The 20,973-nt window shown below is 53.5% G+C and overlaps 1 protein-coding gene across 3 annotated transcripts in view; it reads left to right on the forward strand.

Moving 5' to 3' along the window:
* Positions 1-20,912, forward strand: part of WNT7A (Wnt family member 7A) — a 65,705-nt gene extending 44,793 nt beyond the window's left edge. Inside the window, exons 4-5 of one of the 3 annotated variants that reach the window (XM_058566193.1) lie at positions 18,447-20,428; positions 20,463-20,912. In XM_058566193.1, coding sequence (XP_058422176.1) covers positions 18,447-18,926 — 480 coding nt within the window. In that variant the 3' untranslated portion in view covers positions 18,927-20,428; positions 20,463-20,912. The remainder of the gene's footprint in view (positions 1-18,446; positions 20,429-20,462) is intronic. The other 2 variants (XM_058566175.1, XM_058566184.1) reach the window with 2 other exon arrangements.
* The last annotated feature ends 61 nt before the right edge of the window (positions 20,913-20,973 follow it).

A 20,973-nucleotide genomic window follows, 5' to 3' on the forward strand; every position in this document is an offset into this window, starting at 1 on the left:
GGCACGTGTCTTTGAAGTCCACCACCGTCCAGATTGTCCCTGAGAGAGCCCAGGTCTCTGGGTCAAGAGAGGAAGGTCTGGACAGACGTAGGTGCTGGCCTGCTGGGCAGCCAGGGCCAGCCATGCCCTGGGTCCTCTGGCTCTGCATCCCCACGGGGCTGGCCAGGGCCATGCAGGTCACAGGTGCTGTGGACGCTTGCTCGGCCCTCTTGGGCTGGGCAGTTTGTAGCTGATTCACCACTAGAGTGGGTTCACAGGGGCTTCCCCTGGAAAATGGCCAAGCCGGCCCCTGGCTTCTGTATGCTTCCTTGCTCTTCATCTTCCGTTCTGCCTGGCTGAGCCTCCATCTTACCTCTTCAGGCACCTGCTCAGACCTCTAGTGTGTCCTCTGTGTGGCCGCCTGGGAGCTTCTCAAATAGCACGTGCCCCTCTTTGCCCTCAGGAGGCCGGGTGTCCTGACTGCTGCCTGCTCCCTTCTGCACAGGGCCTTTGTGTGTGCTGCTCCCTGCCCTTTCGTCCCTTCTGTCACTGAGGCCTCCTTAACATCCCACTTCAGCTCAAGGGGCCACTGCCTCACCTCCTCACTCCAGTCAGCTTCCTTTGTTACTGAGCTCAGTCATTCATTCAACAAGTATCTACTGAGCACCAGACGTGTTGCAGGCACCCATCCAGATAGACCTACTGCCCTTGGGCAGTTTGCATTCTAGTGAGAGACACTAAAATGCGTGCTATGTCAGATACTGATACCCATGAGGGAGCAAAATGAACCAAGGCGGGGGTCTGAGAAAGTGTCCTTGGAAAGGTGAGATTTGAGCACAGGCCCCAAGGAATTGAGGGAGGGAACCAAATAGAGAGTGAGGAAAAGCATTCCAGGCAGAGGGACAGTGAGTGCAAAGGCCCTGAGGCAGGAGCATGCCTCTTGTGTTGGAGAAACCCATTATGATTGGAGTAGAGTGACAAAGGTATGGAGAGAAATGGTATAATGAACCTATGTACCCAACACCCACCTTCAGTGACCCCAACATTTGGCCAACAACCATCGACCCCAGCTCCCCAAAACTGGAACAGTTTAGGGCAAATCCCAGACATCATGTTATTTTACCCATGAATTCTTCTGTGTGTATTTCTAATCAATAAGGATTTTTTAAAAACATAACAATGGTGCTGTTATGACTCAGAGCAAAATGAACAGTTCCTCAATGCCATAGAATACCCTGTCTGATCAGATTTCTCTATGGTCTTAAACACATTCTCCAGTTGGCTTGTGGGAGGGGAACTGCTGGGCTGTGACCACAAGAGGGGCAGCTTTGCAGTGCCTTCAGAGCCACCGTTGATGGAGGTCGGCATGGCCTCACGCCCCCTGACACTTGTATGCACGGCCGCCTTCTCCTCCAGAGCGTAAGCTTCAAGGGAATGGGGGCTTGCCTCTTTCTGTCCACCTGGCCACCAACCTCAGGGCCCGGCCCAGGGCAGGGGTTCAATTAACATGTGGTGGAAAGGTGAGCTAATGAGTAATTGAATGAAGGAAGGAATACCAAAGCGAATTCACGGATGCTCCAGAAGTTGAGAGGAACTTGAGGGTTTGATGGCTCCATTCCCGCCTGCCGGCCTCTCTGCCCCTCATGCCATAGTTGGGGTCACCTGAGCCAGAGTGTGTGTGGGAGAGACGGGCCAGGGTCAGGAGGCCGCACTGTGAGCAGCCACTGCCCAGCTTAGGGCCCGGCTGTTCCCCCTAAAAACTGGGGCTTCTGCTTTGAATGCTCACGACAGCCCTTTGCAGGGGTAGTGTTAGCCCCAGCTGACAGGCGAGGAAAGCTGAGGCCTGGCCCAGGGCCTCTGTCTAGAGCACGCAGTGGAGTCTGTCTGCCGACTCCCCCGTCTGGGCTCCCTCACGTTTGAGGGTGTGTGTATGACTGTGTGCGAGCTTGTGTGTGGGGAGGTGTGTGTGTGTGTACATGTGCGAGCAGGGGAGGGTGTGTGGGTGGACTGTGCACGTGAAGGACTGTGTGAGCATGTGTCATGCAGGAGTGGATGGGGTGTGAGGGTGTGTGGGGAGGGTACACATGTGTGAGCATCTGGGGCTGTGGGGGGATGTCTGTGTGGGTTGTGGTACAAACCGTGTGGGTCGTGTGTGTGACTGTGGGTGAGGGAGCAGGTGAATGTGAGCACATGTGTGACAGAGTGTGGGGTGATGAGTGTGAGGGTGTGTGAGCAAGTGTGGGGGTCGCCGGGGGTCATGCATATGGGAAGGGCATGTGTATAGAGCACATGGGGGGGTGTGGCTGTGTGTAGAGGCATATGGTGTATTGGGAGGAAGTGGGAACCTAGAAGGAGACAAGGGTGGGGGTGAGGGGATGTTTGTCCATGAGACACAGGTTCCTGCAAGACCCCAAGTTGGGCAGAGGCCAGTTTGTGGAGGCCTCAGGAGCCAGACAGTGAACTCTGGGCTTTAACCCCAGGACAATAGGGAGCCATAGATGGTGTTGGAGCAGTCGTAACCACACCAACTCTGAATCTCAGAAGGTCCCAGTCTAGACCAGGAAACTTCTCTCTCCGGTTTGGGTTGACACGCCTTTTCCTGAGGCCCTGGCTGGACTCTGCGCCTCCCTTGCAGTCAGGGCTGACCTGGTTGCATTCCAGTGGCCCTGTTCCGTGGAACGCAGCTTTCCCCTGCCATCCCCACCCGAGGCAGACAGGAATATTTGCCTGAAGTCAGTGCATCCAATATGACTTGAAGAATGTGACCAAGAAGAAAATACTCGAAATGTTTCCAAAAAAAAAAAGCTATCTTTCCACCTCTTTCATCTGAGTTGCCCAGAGGAACACAGCTGCAGCTGAAAGAAATGTAGCCTTATGCTCATGATGGATGGACACGTGGTAGGAGGGGCCATAGAGGGGGAGGAGGAGCAGGAGCAGGAAAAGGAGGAGGAAGTGGAGGAGGAGGAGAGGGAGGAGGAGGAGCAGGAGGAGGAGGAGAGGGAGGAGGAGGAGAAGGCAGGAGGAGTGCGGACAGCGAGGAGGAGGAGCAGGAGCGGGGGAGGCGGTGTTGGCTCTGGGTTCGCAGGGAAGCCCTCCTGCTAAGGTGGGGCTCACGCTTGTAGTCTCCTGGGGCGGGGTCCCCGGCTGCCTGCCTACTGAATTGCACGGGGTCTTAGATCAGGGTCCTTGGAAAGAGCCCCTGAGGTGGAGATTTGCCTGCAGGGCGTTCCGGGAAGAGCTCTGCGGAGATACACTGTAGGGATGGAGGGCGGCAGCACCGGCTGTGGAGGAAGGTGGGCTGTGCTGCAGCAGCAACAGAGACTTCAGCTGGTCCCGCGAGAAGTTCTGGAGCTGGAGTGGCCCTTTAGAGTTGTCCCCAGGTGAGGCAGGGAGACCGGGCCTTTGTACCCCACGTCAACCATGGTTGGCCACGGGCTGCCCTGAGGGGAGACCATGACCTTGGGTGAGGCGGCTTCCATCCTGGGAGAGCAGTTCAGGAGGAGCTCGGCTTTTAGCCGGGCAGTGAGTGCTAGGTCTTGGAGGAGGATCTGGTGGGCACCAGTGTCCACTACACAAACCAGCCCTGTGGACCATGGCGTGCGGGAGCAAGGCCATCCTACCCACCCGCCTTCCTCTGTGCAGCTGCATCCCGAGGCTGTAGAGCCCGACCGCCTGGGGTCGAATACCAGTTCCAGCACTTGCCGACTGTGACCCTTGGTGCCTCGCTTCCTCATCTGTGAAATGGGGATGATGATAATAGATCTGCCTCATAGGATTGCTTTGCAGGGTCAGTGAGTTGCTTTCTGTTGCGCACTCAAAACAGCAGCTGATGCGGTCAGAGGCTTGTGGTGGGGTTGGGCCTGTCCCTGCCCTCACGGGGCTCGCAGTGCTGGTGGGGGGCACGAGTGTGCAGATAGGAAGCTATGACACAGAGCAGCTTGGGCCTGGAGCCAGCGTGGAGCTCTATTCTGAGAAACTATCCCTACTCTTGCCCAAGACCAACACAGAAATTTCACACCGTAGTGTAAACAGTTTAACAACCACGACAGCAGCTGTGTTTCCCAAGAGCCTCCTTCACCTCAGTGCTCTGCCTTTGGTCATTCAGTCCTGACACTGCCACCACCGGGCGTGTTCTATTGAACGAGGAGACAAGACCGAGACTCAAGGAGGTGGTGTGACTTACCCAGTGTCTCAGCCGGGGTCTGGTGGATGGCATAGTCAGGGCAACAGAAGGAAGTGTAGTGAAAGGCTTCCTTACAGGAATGCGGGTGGCATTAAGGGAATCCTCTGAGGGATGTTGCAGACCTGGGACCACAACAGTGGGGCACTCTTACTACCTGGAGGCCCAAAGGCACAGTGGAGGGAGCGGCACAGTGGAGGGAGCGGTGTTACCTGAGGAGGTGTAGCTGGAGGAGAGGAGCCACTTGGCAGGAGCCGTGGTTACAGGTAGTAGCAGCCACCACGTCGCCCCACAGATGGGGCATTAGGGAATAAATGCCCCAGCCTCTCTCTCCTCCTGCCCTCCAGTCTCCTGTGGGACCTCCCACTGGCTGGCCCTGACCGGAGCTGGAGGGCAGGGGGCCCATGGTGGTAGTGTACACAGGCGAGCCTCTGGGGTAGAGAAGGGGGCGCAGAGACTGCCCAGCACACCCAGGATCTCACGGGAGGTGGGCAGGGGCGCCAGCCTGGACTTTGGCAGGGCCCTCACCTTGTCGGGCTGTGGGCGGGACTCCATAGGGTGATGGCCAGGGCGTGGCCAGCTCGGGGAGTGACCCGTGGTACATGCACAGTAAGGGACACCTTTATCACGCACAGATGAGAGACAAATGTTCAGCTCGGCTGGTGCAGCTGGTTTGGGTCATGTGGTACCTGGAGATGAGAAACATGGGCAGCTGGGGCATGGAGACCTGGGAGAGGAAACCAGCAGGACTTGGGGACCATCTTCCTGCCTCAGGTCCCCTCAAGTCTGACCCAGGCAGGGCCTTCTGTGGAACCAAACCCCAGCCCTAGGAAGAGGAGGCGTCCGTGCCTTGGAGATCTGCCACCTGCTTTCTGTGCCTCTCCTTCACTGATGCCCACCTTTCCCAGGTGATCCGGCTGACTCCAGGGTTTCTGGAGAAGGTTGGGGAGCCAGGTCTCCTGTTGGGGAGATGGTAACTGGGATCTGAGAATGGGAGTAAGCATTGATGGTAACACAGATGGAGAGGACGCTGCACGGACTGGGAGCAGAAAGTATGAGGGGAGAAGAAAGGTGGTGATCTTGGGGGCTTCTTAAAGATGCCGTGGGCTCCAGGTCAGGTGGCAGCAGCACGGACAGGCTTCAGGAAATAAAGGGGGCGGTGTCTACAGTGGGAGGGGTTTCTGAGATGAGTCGGCCTGGGTGTGGGAGAAGGTGGGAGGTAGGCAGGATGAAGGACCGGAGCTTCCTCGGAGGGGTCCACTCGGCACTCACAATGACCCCTGGGGAATCTGGTCACTTCCTTGTGTCTCGGTGGCTACTGCACCGCCCAGACATGGACTCCTACCCCAGGGACACGTGGGAGAATGTGGCAGACTCCACCAACCAGCTCTTCTCCTCACCCCTGCCCTCCTTGTCCCTCCGTGTCCTGTCTTCTCCTGGGGCTCCCCCCCAGCCCCTTCATTGTACAGATGGGGGAAACTGAGGCCCAGAGAAGGAAAGGGACTTGCCTGCAGCCCCATAGCAGTGTAGAGGCAGAACCAGGACCTCCGACCGATTGTTCCTTCCACCCCACAGCCCTGCCCTCCTGCCCTTTCAGCACCGTGCTGGCATTCGTTGAACAAAACCAAGAAAACTCACGCAGGTTGGGGGCCTGTTATGGGACGCACGGTGGCACCAGGCGCTGATAGCCCTTCCCTCATTTAATCCCCATTGTTCCCTCTGAGGACACACTTGCTCCTACTTTACAACATGGAATGAATCACTCAGGACGCATTTGGTTGCAAGTAATAGAATACCTTACTAGAAGTGGCTTCAATGCTAGGCGTTTGCTTTTTCTTGCAAAATAAAAGTCTGGATGTAATTTCTTTCAAAGGTCCAGCAGTCTCTTCAAGGGCCCAGGCTCTTTCCATCCTTCCAGTCTGCCGTTGTCACCAGGCCTCTGGTTCTCTTGCCTTTTGGTCATAAGATGACTGTGTAAGCTCAGGAATCACGCTTTCACACCACAGCCTCCAGAGACAGTAAACGAGCAATCCCTCTCTCAGGTCTCTCTTTTCCAGGACAGTAAACGAGCAGTCCCTCTCTCAGGTCTCTCTTTTCCAGGACGGTAAACGAGCAATCCCTCTCTCAGGTCTCTCTTTTCCAGGACGGTAAACGAGCAATCCCTCTCTCAGGTCTCTCTTTTCCAGGACGGTAAACGAGCAATCCCTCTCTCAGGTCTCTCTTTTCCAGGACAGTAAACGAGCAATCCCTCTCTCAGGTCTCTCTTTTTATCAAGCAGTGTCTTATGTTCTCAGCCTCCGTGCTCAGAGGCAGGCAGGCTGAGACTAGAGAGCGCAACGGGGCGTGCGCCCTGCTCCCTTTGGCCGTTTCTGCCATCAGCGGCGTGTGGCGGCCAGAGGTAGGATTTGCACCAGAGTTCCTAGGCCACCTGGCCTGTCGCTGGCGCTCTCTCCCTGGCTTCTGGCTGCTTTTCGTCATAATGCGCTGCCCTGTGGAGACTGATTCTGATTGTCACTTCTCATCGACTGGGGCACAGATGGTCCAGAACTGACCCCTCCCTGCAGAGGAGCCAGGCTGGCCAACAGTGAAGGGGATCAGAGGGAAGGAAGCAGCACACAGCCAGCTAACCTCAGTCTCCGGCCCCTGAGGTCCTGGCCTCCCCAAGACCCTCTCAACTGAACCAGTCTCCAGCTTCCCAGGTCTGCTCCATCCTGTCTGTGACTTAAAACCCACAAACTAAGGCTACTGGCTTTACAAAAGGCATCTCCACTGCACAGATGAAAGGAGTTCTGTACCAGTTGGGATATTTTAAGCTGTAAGGAACAGAGACCTAACTTAAGCTGGCTTAAAAACCAAGGGAATTCATGAGTTCATGGAACAGTGGTCCTGGGGTAATGAATTCAGACCCAGCTTGATCCAGGGGGCAAACGATATTCCCCTCACCCTCTCACACACCCCTCACCCTCTCTCTATTTCTCAGTTCTGCTTTCCTAGTTAGCTCCATTTTCAGACGCACGTGGTTCTGAGATGCCTGTCTGTAGCTCTGGCCCTGCATTCCCTCCTGTTCACATCTGGCTGGAAATAACCAACAATTCTTGTCTTTTGTTCACACCAAATCCTCAGGACTCACTCTGATTGGCCCTGATTGGCCCTAGTCACCTGCAATGACCCCGCAGTGGTCCCTTAGCAATGACCAGTGGGAACTGGGATTGATGACCAGTGGGAGCTGGGAGTGATGATTAGTGGGAGCTGAGATAGATGACCAGTGGGAGCTGGGAGCGATGACCAGTGGGAGCTGGGAGCGATGACCAGTGGGACAACTTTAGTGTCAGTGGCTGGGAAAGGCCTCACTGAGGAGCCAGTGTTTGCAGGGCTCTGAAGGCCATGCCAGGCTTGCTGTAAAACAAGGCATAAAGAGAGGGGCATCAGAGCAGGAGAGATCCGTGCTGGAGGAGTCCTGCCGGGGTTGGGTAGGGTAGGGGCAGGACGCTCTGAGGACGAGGTGGCGTTTGCGAAGGGCTTTGAAGGGTTGGGCTGGGCTGGGCCATGCGGGGATGAATGGACGCACATTCCTGGAGGAGGGCGTGGCAGGAGTGACGGATCACCATGAGGCAGGAAGTCCTCCTGGACTGTGCCAGGGGCATCGGGTTCTTCCTGGTGGCTGCAATGTTGGAGGGGAGGTGAAAGGGAGCAGTGGAATCCAATGCTGGGAAACAGCTTTTGGTTTTTAAAAATGAGAAGCCTCTCAGGATGCTGTGGAGGGTGACAGAGGCTTCCGGTCACAGGAGTGCCATGTGGCAGGGACCCTGTAGGAACCAGTGGTCAGTGTCTGTCTTTCTCCCCTGGGAACCGCTCCCTCTTCCAGGGAGTTCACCCCTGGATCCTCTGGGCAGCCCAAGAGTCTGGGACAGCCCAGGAGGCCAACTTCCATAGTATCTACTTGTTGTTATGAATCAAGGAACTTTCTGGAGTCAAGTTTCTCCTGAGGCCCTCCCAGGCCTGAGAACCCCACCCTGGTAATTCTGGGCTCTGGGCAGCACCTGGTACATTGTTAGCACTTCCTGGGGGACCTGTCAGAAAGAAATTGATTTTTCTCCCTCCAGCGATGCGGAAAATCCTTCCTGCTGCTCCAGACAGGTTTGGGGCCAGGTCAGGGAAGCAGCCCTGCCCCGCCTGGTGCAGGAATCCCGGTTGCAGACCCCCTTGACTGCTCTCACACACTCCACCCTGAGTGGTCAGCCCTGCTGCCTCCCAGGTCTGTCTCCCTCTCACTGGGCCCCAGCCACGCCTGCCTCATCCCACTAAGTCCTTCCTGTTATCTGGCTCCCAGCTCAGCCCTTCCCTTCCTGGGAGAGGCTTCCTGGAGCTGCACAGAAGAGCGGCTCCTTCTGGGTCAAGATTTCTGTGCCCTCTCTTCTGCTCCTTCACAGCACTCGCCAATTGATAATTGGATTCGGGGGGTTATTAATTCCATGGCTGCTTGTGGCTGGGGTCTGAGTCTCCAAGAAGGCAGGGACAGCATCTACTTGTGTCCTGGTCCTCCCAGGGCCTCCGCAGCAGGGGCGATTCCGAATAGCACACAGTAGGTGCTCAATGCAAAGTGAGTGAGCAAGTGAATGAATGCACCTAGGAAGAGACACACACTAGGTCCTTCTTTAGCCTTGAAACTGGTCAGCACCTTGTTCATGCCAGGCAAGTCTCTGCCAGAGGCTGAGGAGGTGCATGTCCTGGCCCTGGCCTCCCAGTTGTGTCGCAGGTGGGGTTCTCCAGAAGCAGAGGCTGAGATGCAGTTCTAGGTCCAAGGTGTTTATTAGGAATCAGCAAAGGGGGAAGGGAGGAGACGGGGTAGACGTGGAGCTGGACTGCTGGCCAAGCAACACGCGGTGGGAACTCTGGAGCAGGTACCGCCCATCAGAGTGGCTGGACCTTGAGCCCCTGCTCCTCTCTGTCCCCAGCTGCAGGCCACCGGGGAAGGCTGCAGTTTTCTGCAGCCGGAACAGACCTCGAAGGATCTGACAGCTGGAGGCGTGTGCTGATCCCATTCTCGATCCCATGGTGTGTGCTGGAACTGGCTCCTATGGGCTCCCAAGCCCAGTGTTAAATATTCCGAGATTTGTGAGCTGATCGTTAGACTGTTGGTAGCTTAAAATCAGCCGTGGAGGGAGCATTTATCCCACACTACAAAACAGGGCGCTTTTCTTTTTTTGAGAGCCAATTTATGTGCACCCCTCTCCCTGTAGCTACAAAGCAAGACTCCCCTTGAAGGGGGATCTGGGTGGTATATCTCTGTGTCTACCACGAAGAGCTGTTGGCCTGATGGAGATGCTGACGGGTAGACAGTGAGCATGGGGCCAAGGTGACAAGTACTTAACCGCCCAGGACAGTCATGGAAATCCTGACTGTCTTGGCAATCAGGGAAGGCTTTGTGGAGGAGGTAACTTTTTTTTTTGACATGGTAGAATATTCAAAAGGAGATTCCGTGAAAAATAAGGCTCCTGTCCACCCGCTCATCTGTCCACTCCAGGTGCCCTCCCTGGAGGCAGCCACTGTTACTAACTTCTCCTATATTCTTCCAGAGATATTATTCTGTGCTCTCACAAAGACACATGCACAGGTCCTTTCTTTCTCACACAAATGAGCCCATGCTCTCCACACTTTTCTGCACCTTGCTTTGTTCTCTTGGCCATGTATCTTGCAGATCAGCCCTCATTAGTAAGTACAGAGCTGCCTCATTCTCTCTAACAGCCGCAGGACATTCCAGTTTGTAGATGTACCGTAATTTATATAATTTATATAGCCAGTCCCCATTGGTGGATCTTTAGATTCTTTCAGCCTTTTGATAGTTCAGATAATGCCTCTGTGAAGCTCTTTGTCATTTTGCACATGCATGAGCCTCCCCGGAGGGTGCACATTCAGTAGTAGAATTGTTGGGTTGAACATCTGTAATGGCAGTAAAGATTGGCCTTCCAGATAAGGTGCAGAGCCAAGAGGTGGATGAGGAGGAAAGAGCATGGGACTGAGAGTCAAGAGGATGGGACTCATTCTGGGCTCTGCCATGCAGGAGCAGTGTGTAGCTGCTGGGGCAGTGGCCACTACAACAGGCACCCTCAGACTGGAAAATTAAGGGGAGTTTGAAAAGAGACTGCCGTACAACAACTGATGAATGGATGGCTAGAGTGTTGCATAGCCATGCAATGAAATATTACTCAGCCATGAAAAGGAATGAAGTACTGGTACATGAATGAACCTTGAAAACATTACGCTGAGTGAAGGAAACCACACACACACAAAAGGCCACATATTGTATGATTCCATTTATATGAAATGTCTGGAACAGGCAAATCCGTAAAGACAGAAAGTATATTAGTGGTTGTCTGGGACTGAGAGGAAGGGAAGAATGGGGACTGACTACTAATGGGTGTGGAGCTTCTTTTTAGGGAGATGAAAATGTCCTAAAGTTAGATGGTGGTGATGGTTACACAACTCTGAATATACTAAAAACCATTGAATTGTACACTTTAAGTGGGTGAATTGTATGGTGTGTGAGTTATATTGCAATAAAGCTGTTAAAAAAAGAGACATTGCTAATAAAACAGAGGATAGTTCTCAGGGGGATGGTGCAGCCCCCTGAGCTGGCAACAGTGGGAGCTGTTCCTCCTTAGGGCTGGGGGTTGCGGAGATCGGGCTCCTAGAATCCCAGGGGATCATCCAGGGAAACAGCCATGCTGTGGGCCCAGCGGGGAGGAGCACAAGGAATAACTATCAGGACTTTCCTCCTGGCCCCCGATCTCCCTCCAGCGCCTTCCACTGGCCAGACCTACCTGGAAGGGACACTGTTCAAGCTATCTAGTGACTGGCACACATTGGGCCCAACAGTCACCAGTAGGAGTGTTCACAGTCCATTTAGTCTCGTGGGGCAGGGGGCAAGAGGCGGCGGTGTGGGCTGTGGTCTGGAGAGACCTGGAGGAGATCCAGTGCACTCGGTGACCTTGGTGAAGTCCCTGCCTTTCTCTGAGCTCCACTTCCCTCACCTGTGAAATGGGGCGAACTGCCCATCTCTCAGGGGGTGTCGGGAAAATCAGATGCCATCAGGGCTCTGAAAGCACTTTGTATGGGTTAAAAAACAGGACGGGTACAAGGCCAAGATTGCAGAGAGAGTCAGAAGCAGCCTTGGAAATCATCTAGTTCAAACCCTTGAGTTCAAAATGGGGAAACCGAGGGCCAGCAAGGGCACCCAGCCAATCACAGCAGAGACAGCCAGATCTCAACTCCAGGGACGTCCTAAATACAGCTTCAATTCTGAGATCTTTTTTTAACAGACTTTATTTTTCAGAGAAGTTTTTGGTTCACAGCAAAATTGAGCAGAAGGTACAAAGTTTTTCCATCTCCCCCCACCCCCACCCCGACGGCTCCCCGCACTAGAGCCCTCTGTACATCTGCTACAAGCGAGGGAGGGCTTTTTTTTTTTTTTTTTCTTGTGAGAAAGATCAGCACTGAGCTAACATCTGATGCCAATCAGATGTTTTTGCTGAGGAAGATTGGCCCTGGGCTAACATCCATGCCCATCTTCCTCTACTTTATATGGGACGCCGCCACAGCATGGCTTAACAAGCGGCGCGTGGGGTGCGCGCCTGGGATCCAAACTGGCAAACCCTGGGCCGCCCAGCGGAGCGCGCGCACTTAACCGCTTACACCACCGGGCCGGCCCCAGAGGGAGGGCTTTTTAAATCATCAATCCTGCCCCTGGCCTCCACTGGCCTGCCTGTCCGCTCACAATAAAACCCCATTTCCCAGCCCAAGGAGGCAGGACATGTCACCTGCCACATGTCATGAGGCATCCTGGATGGAATCCTGGAACAGAAAAAGGACATTAGGTAAAAACTAAAGAAATCTGTATAAAGTATGGCCTTCAGTTAATAATAATATATCGATGATAGTTCATTAAATGTAACATTTACCTTCCTAATGTAAGATGTTAGTAATAGGGGAAACTGGATGCAGGATATATGGGGACTCTCTGTACTATCTTCACAATTTCTCTGTAAACATAAAAGTTTTCTAAAATATAAAGGTCATTTTTAAAAAACTGCATAAGAAAAAAGTCCTGCCTCCTTAGCAAGGCCCGTGGAGACCTATGGATAGGACCCCCCACCTGTGCCATCTCGGCACCATGTGGTCACCACGCTCCAGCCACGAGATCTTGGCCCTGCGGTCCCTCAAGTGGAAATGAAATGAGAGATTGAGTCTGTGCCACCATGTGCTGGCCTCCTCTTGGGTTCCACTATCTATTCAAATGTCACCTCATCGGAGAGGTCATCCCCTACCGTCAGTGTCACAGAGACTCTCCCTACCTCCTCCCTCACTCTCCAGCCCCTAATCCTGTTCCCTTCTATTCTTCTCACTTATTTTAGTATTTGAACCAGTCACCTGTTGTAGAATGTGCCCAGTCCCCAATCCTCTCCCAGTGCGGGGCCAGCACAGACTAAGTGCTCAGCTGTCACCTCAATTCCTGCAAAGGCCATTCCCCAGCCCTGCACTGACCAACCAGCGGCGACAGGGGAGGTGGAGGCAAGAAGGGAACACAGCTCCCTCCTCGTGTTGTCTGAGTCCCCTGGGGGAAGAGAGGCGGAAGATTTCTATGTCCCCCAGAGACACCATGAGACACCAGATTCTAGGCCTCACAGATTCATTTTCTTGTTTATTTCCCGTCTGCATTGAGGCCTCCCTGCATCGCAGGATGGTAAAATGCCAGACCCTGAGCAGTCTTATGTGGCTGGTCTTTAAGCCAGGACCCAGCAGTGTAGCCAGGGACGTAAAATACTGACATTTGTCCGTACCGGCTGCTCCCCGCCCCCCGATTGCTGCTCCCCCTCACGGTTCCTCCCTTGGGTCCTGCTGACTTCCCCTCCATCCGGCAATGCAGGGTCGATGCCCGGCCAGGCAGGGCCTCCAGGACCCTGAACATTCAGGAGGGTTGCTCGGGCCTGGGGCGCACCGGCTGTAGAAGAGCTGGAATGCACCTGTTGGTGAATTTACCTGAGCACCTGCTGTGTGCCAGGCCCCCGGAAGGTGCCCGGAGTCATGTCATCTTAGAGCCTGCAAACCCTCCGACCACCTGACACTGAAGGGCAATCCAGAGTCTTCAAGTGTAAGGGGAGCCCGGGAAGTCGCCCTGGGCAGCTCAGGAGCTGGTAGCCAGCCTGGCATCAGGGTGGGGGCAGGGGGTACAAAGAATGTGGCTTTGTCCCACACACATTTCCTCTCTGTTGTCCCCTGCCTCGGGGAGAGGGCTCAGTGCCCATCCGGATGCCCGTCTGGGTGGCCAGTCCTGGCCAGGGCAGCTGTGATTATGCCCAGCTTAGTGCAGACACATGCGATCACTGAGGCTTTCAAAATGCAGAGTTTGCAGTGTTAACGGGCTGGACGTCATCTGATCGGGGGCCCACACAAACAGCTCCAGGGCCTCAGGCCATCTCAGTGGCACAGAGGGAGAGGGAGGAGTGGGCAGGGGGCTGCATGCAGCCGGAGTGGCAGCTGCCCCCACGCCACGCAGGAGCCTGGAGGTCAGCGTGGGGCTCATGACTCAGGGTCCACTACAGTGAAAACATCTGGTGGCACAGCCTTGCAAAAGCAGCCCACTGCTTTCTCGCTGAAACCTTCCAGGGACTGTTTTTAAAGACCAGCTTTATTGAGGTATAATTTGCATACCATACAATGCACTACTTAAAGTGTACAATTCAACACTTTCTAATATATTCACAGATGTGGGCAACCATCACCACGTCAATTTTAGAATATTTTCATTATGTCGAAAAGAAACTGTGCCCTTCAGCAGTCACTCCTCGTTTCCCCCGAACTGCTCCAGCCCACTAATCCACCTTCTGTCTCTGGACTTGCCTGTTCTGAACACGGCATATAAATGCAATCGTACAATACGTGGTCTTTTCTGACTGGCTTCCTTCACTCAGCACAGTGTTTTCAAGGTCCATCCATGTTGTAGCAGGTGTAGGCACTTCATTCCTTTTTATTGCTGAATAATATTCCACTGTATGGATAGGCCTCGTTTTATTTAGCCGTTCATCTGTTGATGGACATTTGGGTTGTTTCCACTTTTTGGCTATTATGAAGAATGCTGCTATGAATATTGGTTTACAGGTTTTTGTATGGACGTTTGTTTTCATTTCTCCTGGGTATATACCTAGGAGTGGAATTGCTGGGTGTCTCAGTCTGTTTGGGCTGCTGTAACAAAATACTACAGACTGGGTGGCTTATAAATAACAGACGTTTCTCTCTCACAATCCTGGAGGCTGGAAGTCCGAGATCAAGGCACCAGCATGGTCACCCTCTGGTGAGGTCCCTCTTCCTAGATCAAAGCTGGCGCCTTCTTGCTGTGTCCTCACAGGGTGGAAGGGGCTAGAGATCTCTCTGGAGCCTCTTTTATAGGGCACTAATCCCATCCATGAGGGCTCTATCCTCACGACTTAAGCAACTCCCAAAGGCCCCACCTACTATCACCTTTAGGGGTTAGGATTTCAACATATGAATTTGGGGGTACGCTGACATTCAGACCATAGCACTGGGTCATATGGTAACTCTGTGTTTAATGTTTTGAGGAACTGCCAGGCTCTTTTCCACAGGGCTGCGTCATTTCACGTTCCCAGCGGCAGTGTGTGAAGGTTCCCATTTCTCCCCATCCTCGTCAGCACTTGTCATGTCTGTATTTCTGTTAGCCATCCTGGAGGGTGTGAAGTGGTACCTCATTGTGGCTTTGATTTGCACTTGCCTGATGCCTAGTGTTGTTGAGCATCTTTTCTTGTGCTTATTGGCTTTTGTACCATTGCATTTTTATAAATTGTGAGATATAGCTAATGTGCAAAACAGCTCACGAACATCTCTGTTGATTTAAAAGAATAGTTTAAAGCCCCCCGAGGAACAGAACATTGCCAGCACCCCGGAAGTCCCCCTGGTGACCCTCACCCCCCACCACAGGGACAACCACTGTCCTGATATTTGTGATCCTCTTTCTTACTTTTTATTACGCTTTCCCCTCTGCACGGGCCCCTAAACCATACGATCCGGTTTTGCCCACCTTTGAACTTGATACAGATGAAATCATTCTGTGGACACCTTTCATGATTGCTTCCTTCCCTCCCCACTGTATTCCGAGGTTGACCCCTGTTGGTGTGGTTTGCTGTAGCTGTTCATGGTCAGTGCCCTGCAGTGTCCCACTGAGCGCACATGCCTTGGTCTACCCAGTCCACCGTGGACGACATCTGGATGGCGCCCTGTTTGGAGCTGTCAGGAACGCTACTGCCGTGAACATCATTGAACCTGTTTCCTGTGCTCGCAGCCTGTGGTTCTCTCGGGCACGTGCCTTGGGAGTGAAGTCCCCGAGTCACAGGCTGCGCATCTTGGGCTTATTAGACGCTGTGCTGGGTCTGCACTCCCGCCAGCAGTAGAAGAGTTCCAGGTGCTCCGCCTCCTCGCCAACGCTCAGCAGTGTCAGAGTCCACTCCAAATGTCCCCCGGGCGTCTCTGTGTTGAAGTCTCTGGCTGCACTGAAATCGCAGTCAGCCAGGCCCTCGAGCCTCAGAGGTGCCTGCCTAACCCTGCCCCCGACACGCATTGCACCTCTGAGCCTCGCTCCTTCCCTACGCTTCTCAGTCCAAGATGGAAAGGCGGGCTGGACATTTGGGAACTATGTCCTCACTGATGACCAAAAGGGACATCTCTGTCATTTGGGGGGCTGCCCATCCAGTACCAGCTGCACGTATGTGGAGGTCGTATGAGGGCGCCGGCACACAGTAGGTGCTCTGTCGCACTAGGTGTCCTGGAACCAGGGCGTTCAACCAACCCGAATCTCCATCCCGGAATGTTCTGAATGCTTGCAGCATTGCTGGCTGGTTTGGTTGCAGACGCTGTGGTTGAAACTCCGTGTCCCTCCCTTCCTGTTCAGTCTGTTGACCCAAGCACTAGTCACCTCCTCCTGGAAGCAGAGCTCTGAGGGCTGGGAGGACCCTGAACACAGACCCATCCTTGGAGACAGGGACCTTATCTTGTCACCTCTGTGTCTCCAGCACCTCCACATGCCCAGGCCCAGAGGCAGAACGAATGACTGTTTTTTGAATGTCTGATTCAGTTGCAGGATCCTGACTTTCGTCAGAAAAGATGGAATTGCCTTCACTATATGTTTCTGTTAAGGCAGCTGAGGCTCAGAGAGGGAGTGTGACAACCCCAAGGTCACAGCAAGTAAGCAGCCACCAAGCACTTAATTCGCATCCCTTGGCCAGAAGACCCTCCCCTCCCAATGCCTCATAGACCAGCTCTAAGAGTTAGCTGAGCCTCAGTTTCTTCCCCTGTGGAATGGAGTTGCGCTAACCTCATGGAGTTAAACAAGATGCCACATATAAACCATGGGCCCAACACATGTGCAGGTGATGAATAAATATCCAGTCATTTACTTGTTCACTCACTAATTCTGTCACCACATAACAGGCAAAGGCAATTTGATGATCCAGATGAAGGACCATGAAGATGCTCACACACCACGACCCAGAAACTACGCTCACTAGTACATCCCCATCCCAGTGCCTGGTACATAGTAGGAGCTTAATAAATGTCTGTTAGGATGAATCAGGCTGAAGATGATGAAGGAAGAGAAGCTTTAGTTCCAAAGATATTTCCTTCCACATTACTTATAGTTAAAAAAACAAAAAGAAGGGTGCTGGCCCTGTGGCCTAGCGGTTAAGTGCGTGTGCTCCTCTGCTGGCGGTCTGGGCCCGGACCCCGGGCGCACACTGAGGCACTGCTTGTCAGGCCATGCTGTGGCGCATCCCATATAAAGTGGAGGAAGATGGGCACGGATGTTAGCCCAGGGCCAGTCTTCCTCAGCAAAAAAGAGGAGGATTTGCATGAATGTTAGCTCAGGGCTGATCTTCCTCACAAAAAAAAAAAAAAAGAAGAAGGAAGGAAGGGAAAAAATAGATTTTAAAAAAACAAAACAAAACAGAAAACAACCTAAATATCCTGTACTATGGGACGTTTGGTAAGTGCTGCCTTCTTTTACTGCTGAGATATTCCAAAGAGGGGTCAGCAAAGTACAGCTCGTGGCCCGTCTCTGGCCCACTGCCCATATATGTCAATAAAGGTTAAATGAGAAACAGTCCTTAGTTTTGCCCGTCTTTGAACTTCATGTAAACGGAACCACACAGTATGTTCTCTTTTATGTCTCTGCATCCCAGAGATCTGTTCTTCTTATGTGTATTAGTAGTTCATTCTCTTTCAGTGCTGTCTAGCATTTTGTTGTATGCTTATAATTAAGTAGTATTTCTATCCTTGTTGTACATTTGGGGAAACTGCAGCACAGAGGGCTAAAGTAAGTTGCCCAAGAGCACACAGCAGGTTCACGGTAGGTCTGGGATTTAAACCCAGAATCTGTGCTTTTTATTCCCTATATAATGCTGCCTCTCATGCTATGATGATGAAAGCCCAAGGGGTATTGGGAGCTCAGAAGGGGTACATCCTCTAGCCTGGAGAGTCAGAGAAAGCTGCCAGAGAAGGTTAAATCAGAGCCAGGGTTCCCAGACTCAGATGTCCAGGGGCCTACCAGGTGTCATAAAGTGGTCAGAGCAGATGACCTCTGAGAAACCATAGCTTGAGGTCAGGGAAGCAAAAGGGAGTGGTGAGGACTATGGCAAATTGAGGGATGCTAGCCCGTGAAGGAGGCAGCTGCTGGTGCAGCTCTGGGTATTGTTGCCGTGTGACACTGCTGGAAGAGACTGCAGTGAGCCAGGACACCTCAGGACTGCCGTGCTGGCAGTTGTGGCCAGCCTCTGTGCCAGGCGGTCAGCGCCCAGATGCACCAGTTATTAAATAATTTGAATATCACCCAATGTTGTCAGATGACCTTTCTGTTTGCCAAAAAACCCCTGGAAGTCTGTCTTTTAGAGTGAACTCTCCTGGTTTTTAAATGTTGGTTCAAAAGTGATTTAAACCTGTGCAGGCCAAAGAGAACCTGTGTGTGGTCTGGACCGGCGCGAGCCGATCCAGGTGCCATCCAAGGACCACATAGGAGTTGGGAGGCAAGAAGGGCAAGCGAGGGCCGGGTGGAAGGCTCAGCGCAAAGGCTGGAAGTGAGAGGGGTGTGACTGCAGCTCTGAGTTCCCTGCGCCAAATAGAAAACGAAAGCCAAACTCGGCTGGGGGGCAGAGGGTGGGCCGGGAGGGGGGCTGCACTGGGCGGTGGGGTGCAGTGACGGCGCTGTGCTCTTCCCCGCCCGCCCCCGCAGATCCTGGAGGAGAACATGAAGCTGGAGTGCAAGTGCCACGGCGTGTCGGGCTCGTGCACCACCAAGACGTGCTGGACCACGCTGCCACAGTTTCGGGAGCTGGGCTACGTGCTCAAGGACAAGTACAACGAGGCCGTCCACGTGGAGCCCGTGCGCGCCAGCCGCAACAAGCGGCCCACCTTCCTGAAGATCAAGAAGCCGCTGTCCTACCGCAAGCCCATGGACACAGACCTGGTGTACATCGAGAAGTCGCCCAACTACTGCGAGGAGGACCCGGTGACGGGCAGCGTGGGCACGCAGGGCCGCGCCTGCAACAAGACGGCGCCCCAGGCCAGCGGCTGCGACCTCATGTGCTGCGGCCGCGGCTACAACACCCACCAGTATGCGCGTGTGTGGCAGTGCAACTGCAAGTTCCACTGGTGCTGCTACGTCAAGTGCAACACGTGCAGCGAACGCACGGAGGTGTACACGTGCAAGTGAGCCCGAGACCGCGCGGCCCGCCGTCTCCAGCTGCAGGTGAGCCTGCGGGGGGGACCGGCAGTTCCCAAGCTGCAACCCCCCTGGCAGGTCACGTCCTAGACCTTCACGGGAACCGCGGGAACGCTGAGCTTGTCTTTTCTGCTGAGGGGGCACCTCTCCTGGGTTTCCTGCAGGCACCTGTGGGAGAGATCTCTCTGGAGCCCTCGACTGTTCTATTCCATGCCCAGCGCTGCTCCTCCCTACCCCAGACCCCGCCTGGGGCCCTCCTTGGCTGGAGCAGAGCCTTTCGCAGCGGGAACCCTGGACCCAAGGGCCTCATCATAGCAATATTTAACAATTTATTCTGATAAAAAAATAATATTAATTTATTTAATTAAAAAGAATCCTTCCACCTCGTCAGGATCCGTTTTCTGCAATCAAAGTGGACCGCTTGCCTCCCTTGCAGGATAACGTTGTCGCTAGGACAAGGAGCCAAGTAGAATTGTAGCTGATTATTCTTGATGCAGATAGCTCTACTAGTTGATTTCGCACTAGATTTTAAGTACAAGAGCAGACGTCCTTTATACGTATATAGATATATATGTACACACACATTTATATTTTTTTGCTGTTTGCTGCTATTTATCCAGAGATTTAAGCTGGTCCAGATTTGGAGACGTTTTCCAGAATACGTTTCCTGCCTTTAGTCCTCCTCAGCTCAAACTTCACCATTAGAAAAAGCCAGTTTGGAATAGAGAGAGAGAAGAAAGATAATAATAAAACTCCCAACAGTTTTCATCTTTTGGAAAGTGAGCCACTGGATAAGAGAGAATATTTTGTAAGAGACTATTTTTATATGAGTATTTTATTTATATCGAGTCTGCCTGTATCATTCCATGGCCTGTGCTTCTTCTTGATTCCGGTACTCACCTTTGGGTAAGGAGGGGCGAGGCCTGGGTGTGGGGTCAAGCCCCACGGGGACCCTCACATAGCTGCGTTCTCAAGTTCTGTTGGCCAAGTGGACAAAAGTGGCCCCTGGATGCACGGGCTGCAGTGTCATCCGTCTTTCCTGGGAAAAGGAATCAGATCCCCAGCCCCAGCCCGGTAAGCCCAGGCCTTCCGAGCAGGGTCACTGAGTGGTGACTTCCTGATAAGCTCTGTGTTGGGCAGGCCCATGCCCTCGGCATTGCGTGGCCATCACAGGGACCCGGTCTTCGCCACTCAGGGAGCCCGCTTCTCATCAGGGTGCCCCTGCCATTGCCGTATGTCATGGGGAGGTGAGGCACAGCCCTCAGTTATGGGACAGAAAAGCTAGTGTGAGGTGTCCCATGAGCAGCAGGGCCCAGCGGGCCTTCCAGGTTGTCACGGCCCCGGGGAAGACCAGCAGAGGTGTGGATGAGGGTCCCCCTACGTCCAGTGCCTCACAGCCTGGAGAGCTCTCCCCTGGGATGCTATGGGTGTTCTAATATGTGTCCGTTTGCATTTCTGTGTGTGTGTGTGTGTGTGTGTGTGTGTGTGTGTGTGTATGTGTGTGTGTGTGTGTGTGTGTGACTTTAGGCATTCTTGGCATAGTCATGTCACTTTGGGCCTTCAAGCACCTCTGGGGTGCTGGTGTGTGTACGTCTTATGTGCTCCTGTGTGTACCTGGCTATCTGTGTGTCTCTCTACGTGTCTCAGAGATTCGGAGTGATGTGTGCATGTGGGTGTGTGCCTGTGCACCTGCTGGTCCCCAAGTGTCTCTGCCTGCGGGTGAGGGCTTGTGGTGTGAGACAGACTACAGGGACCTTTGGCGATTGTGTTGAGCCACCAAGAGATGGCACCTCTGTACTCTGCGCCCACAGACACTGGTGAAACTCAGAAACCTCTGAGACCACAGGCCCATGGCCCGACACACTGGGAGCCCTTCACTGTGTAGGCCGTGTTGGACTTCCCAATGTCGGCACTGGGCCTGGATCACAGTATGGACAAATAAAATGGCTGGATGGTTGGTTGATTTCTTCCCTTGGACCATTTTTTGATTCTTTACTTGGGTGTTGGGATGAGTAAGCATGTGAAGGAATGAGTGGAT

Source organism: Diceros bicornis, chromosome 2 (genome assembly GCF_020826845.1).
Source record: "Diceros bicornis minor isolate mBicDic1 chromosome 2, mDicBic1.mat.cur, whole genome shotgun sequence".
NCBI lineage: Eukaryota > Metazoa > Chordata > Mammalia > Perissodactyla > Rhinocerotidae > Diceros > Diceros bicornis.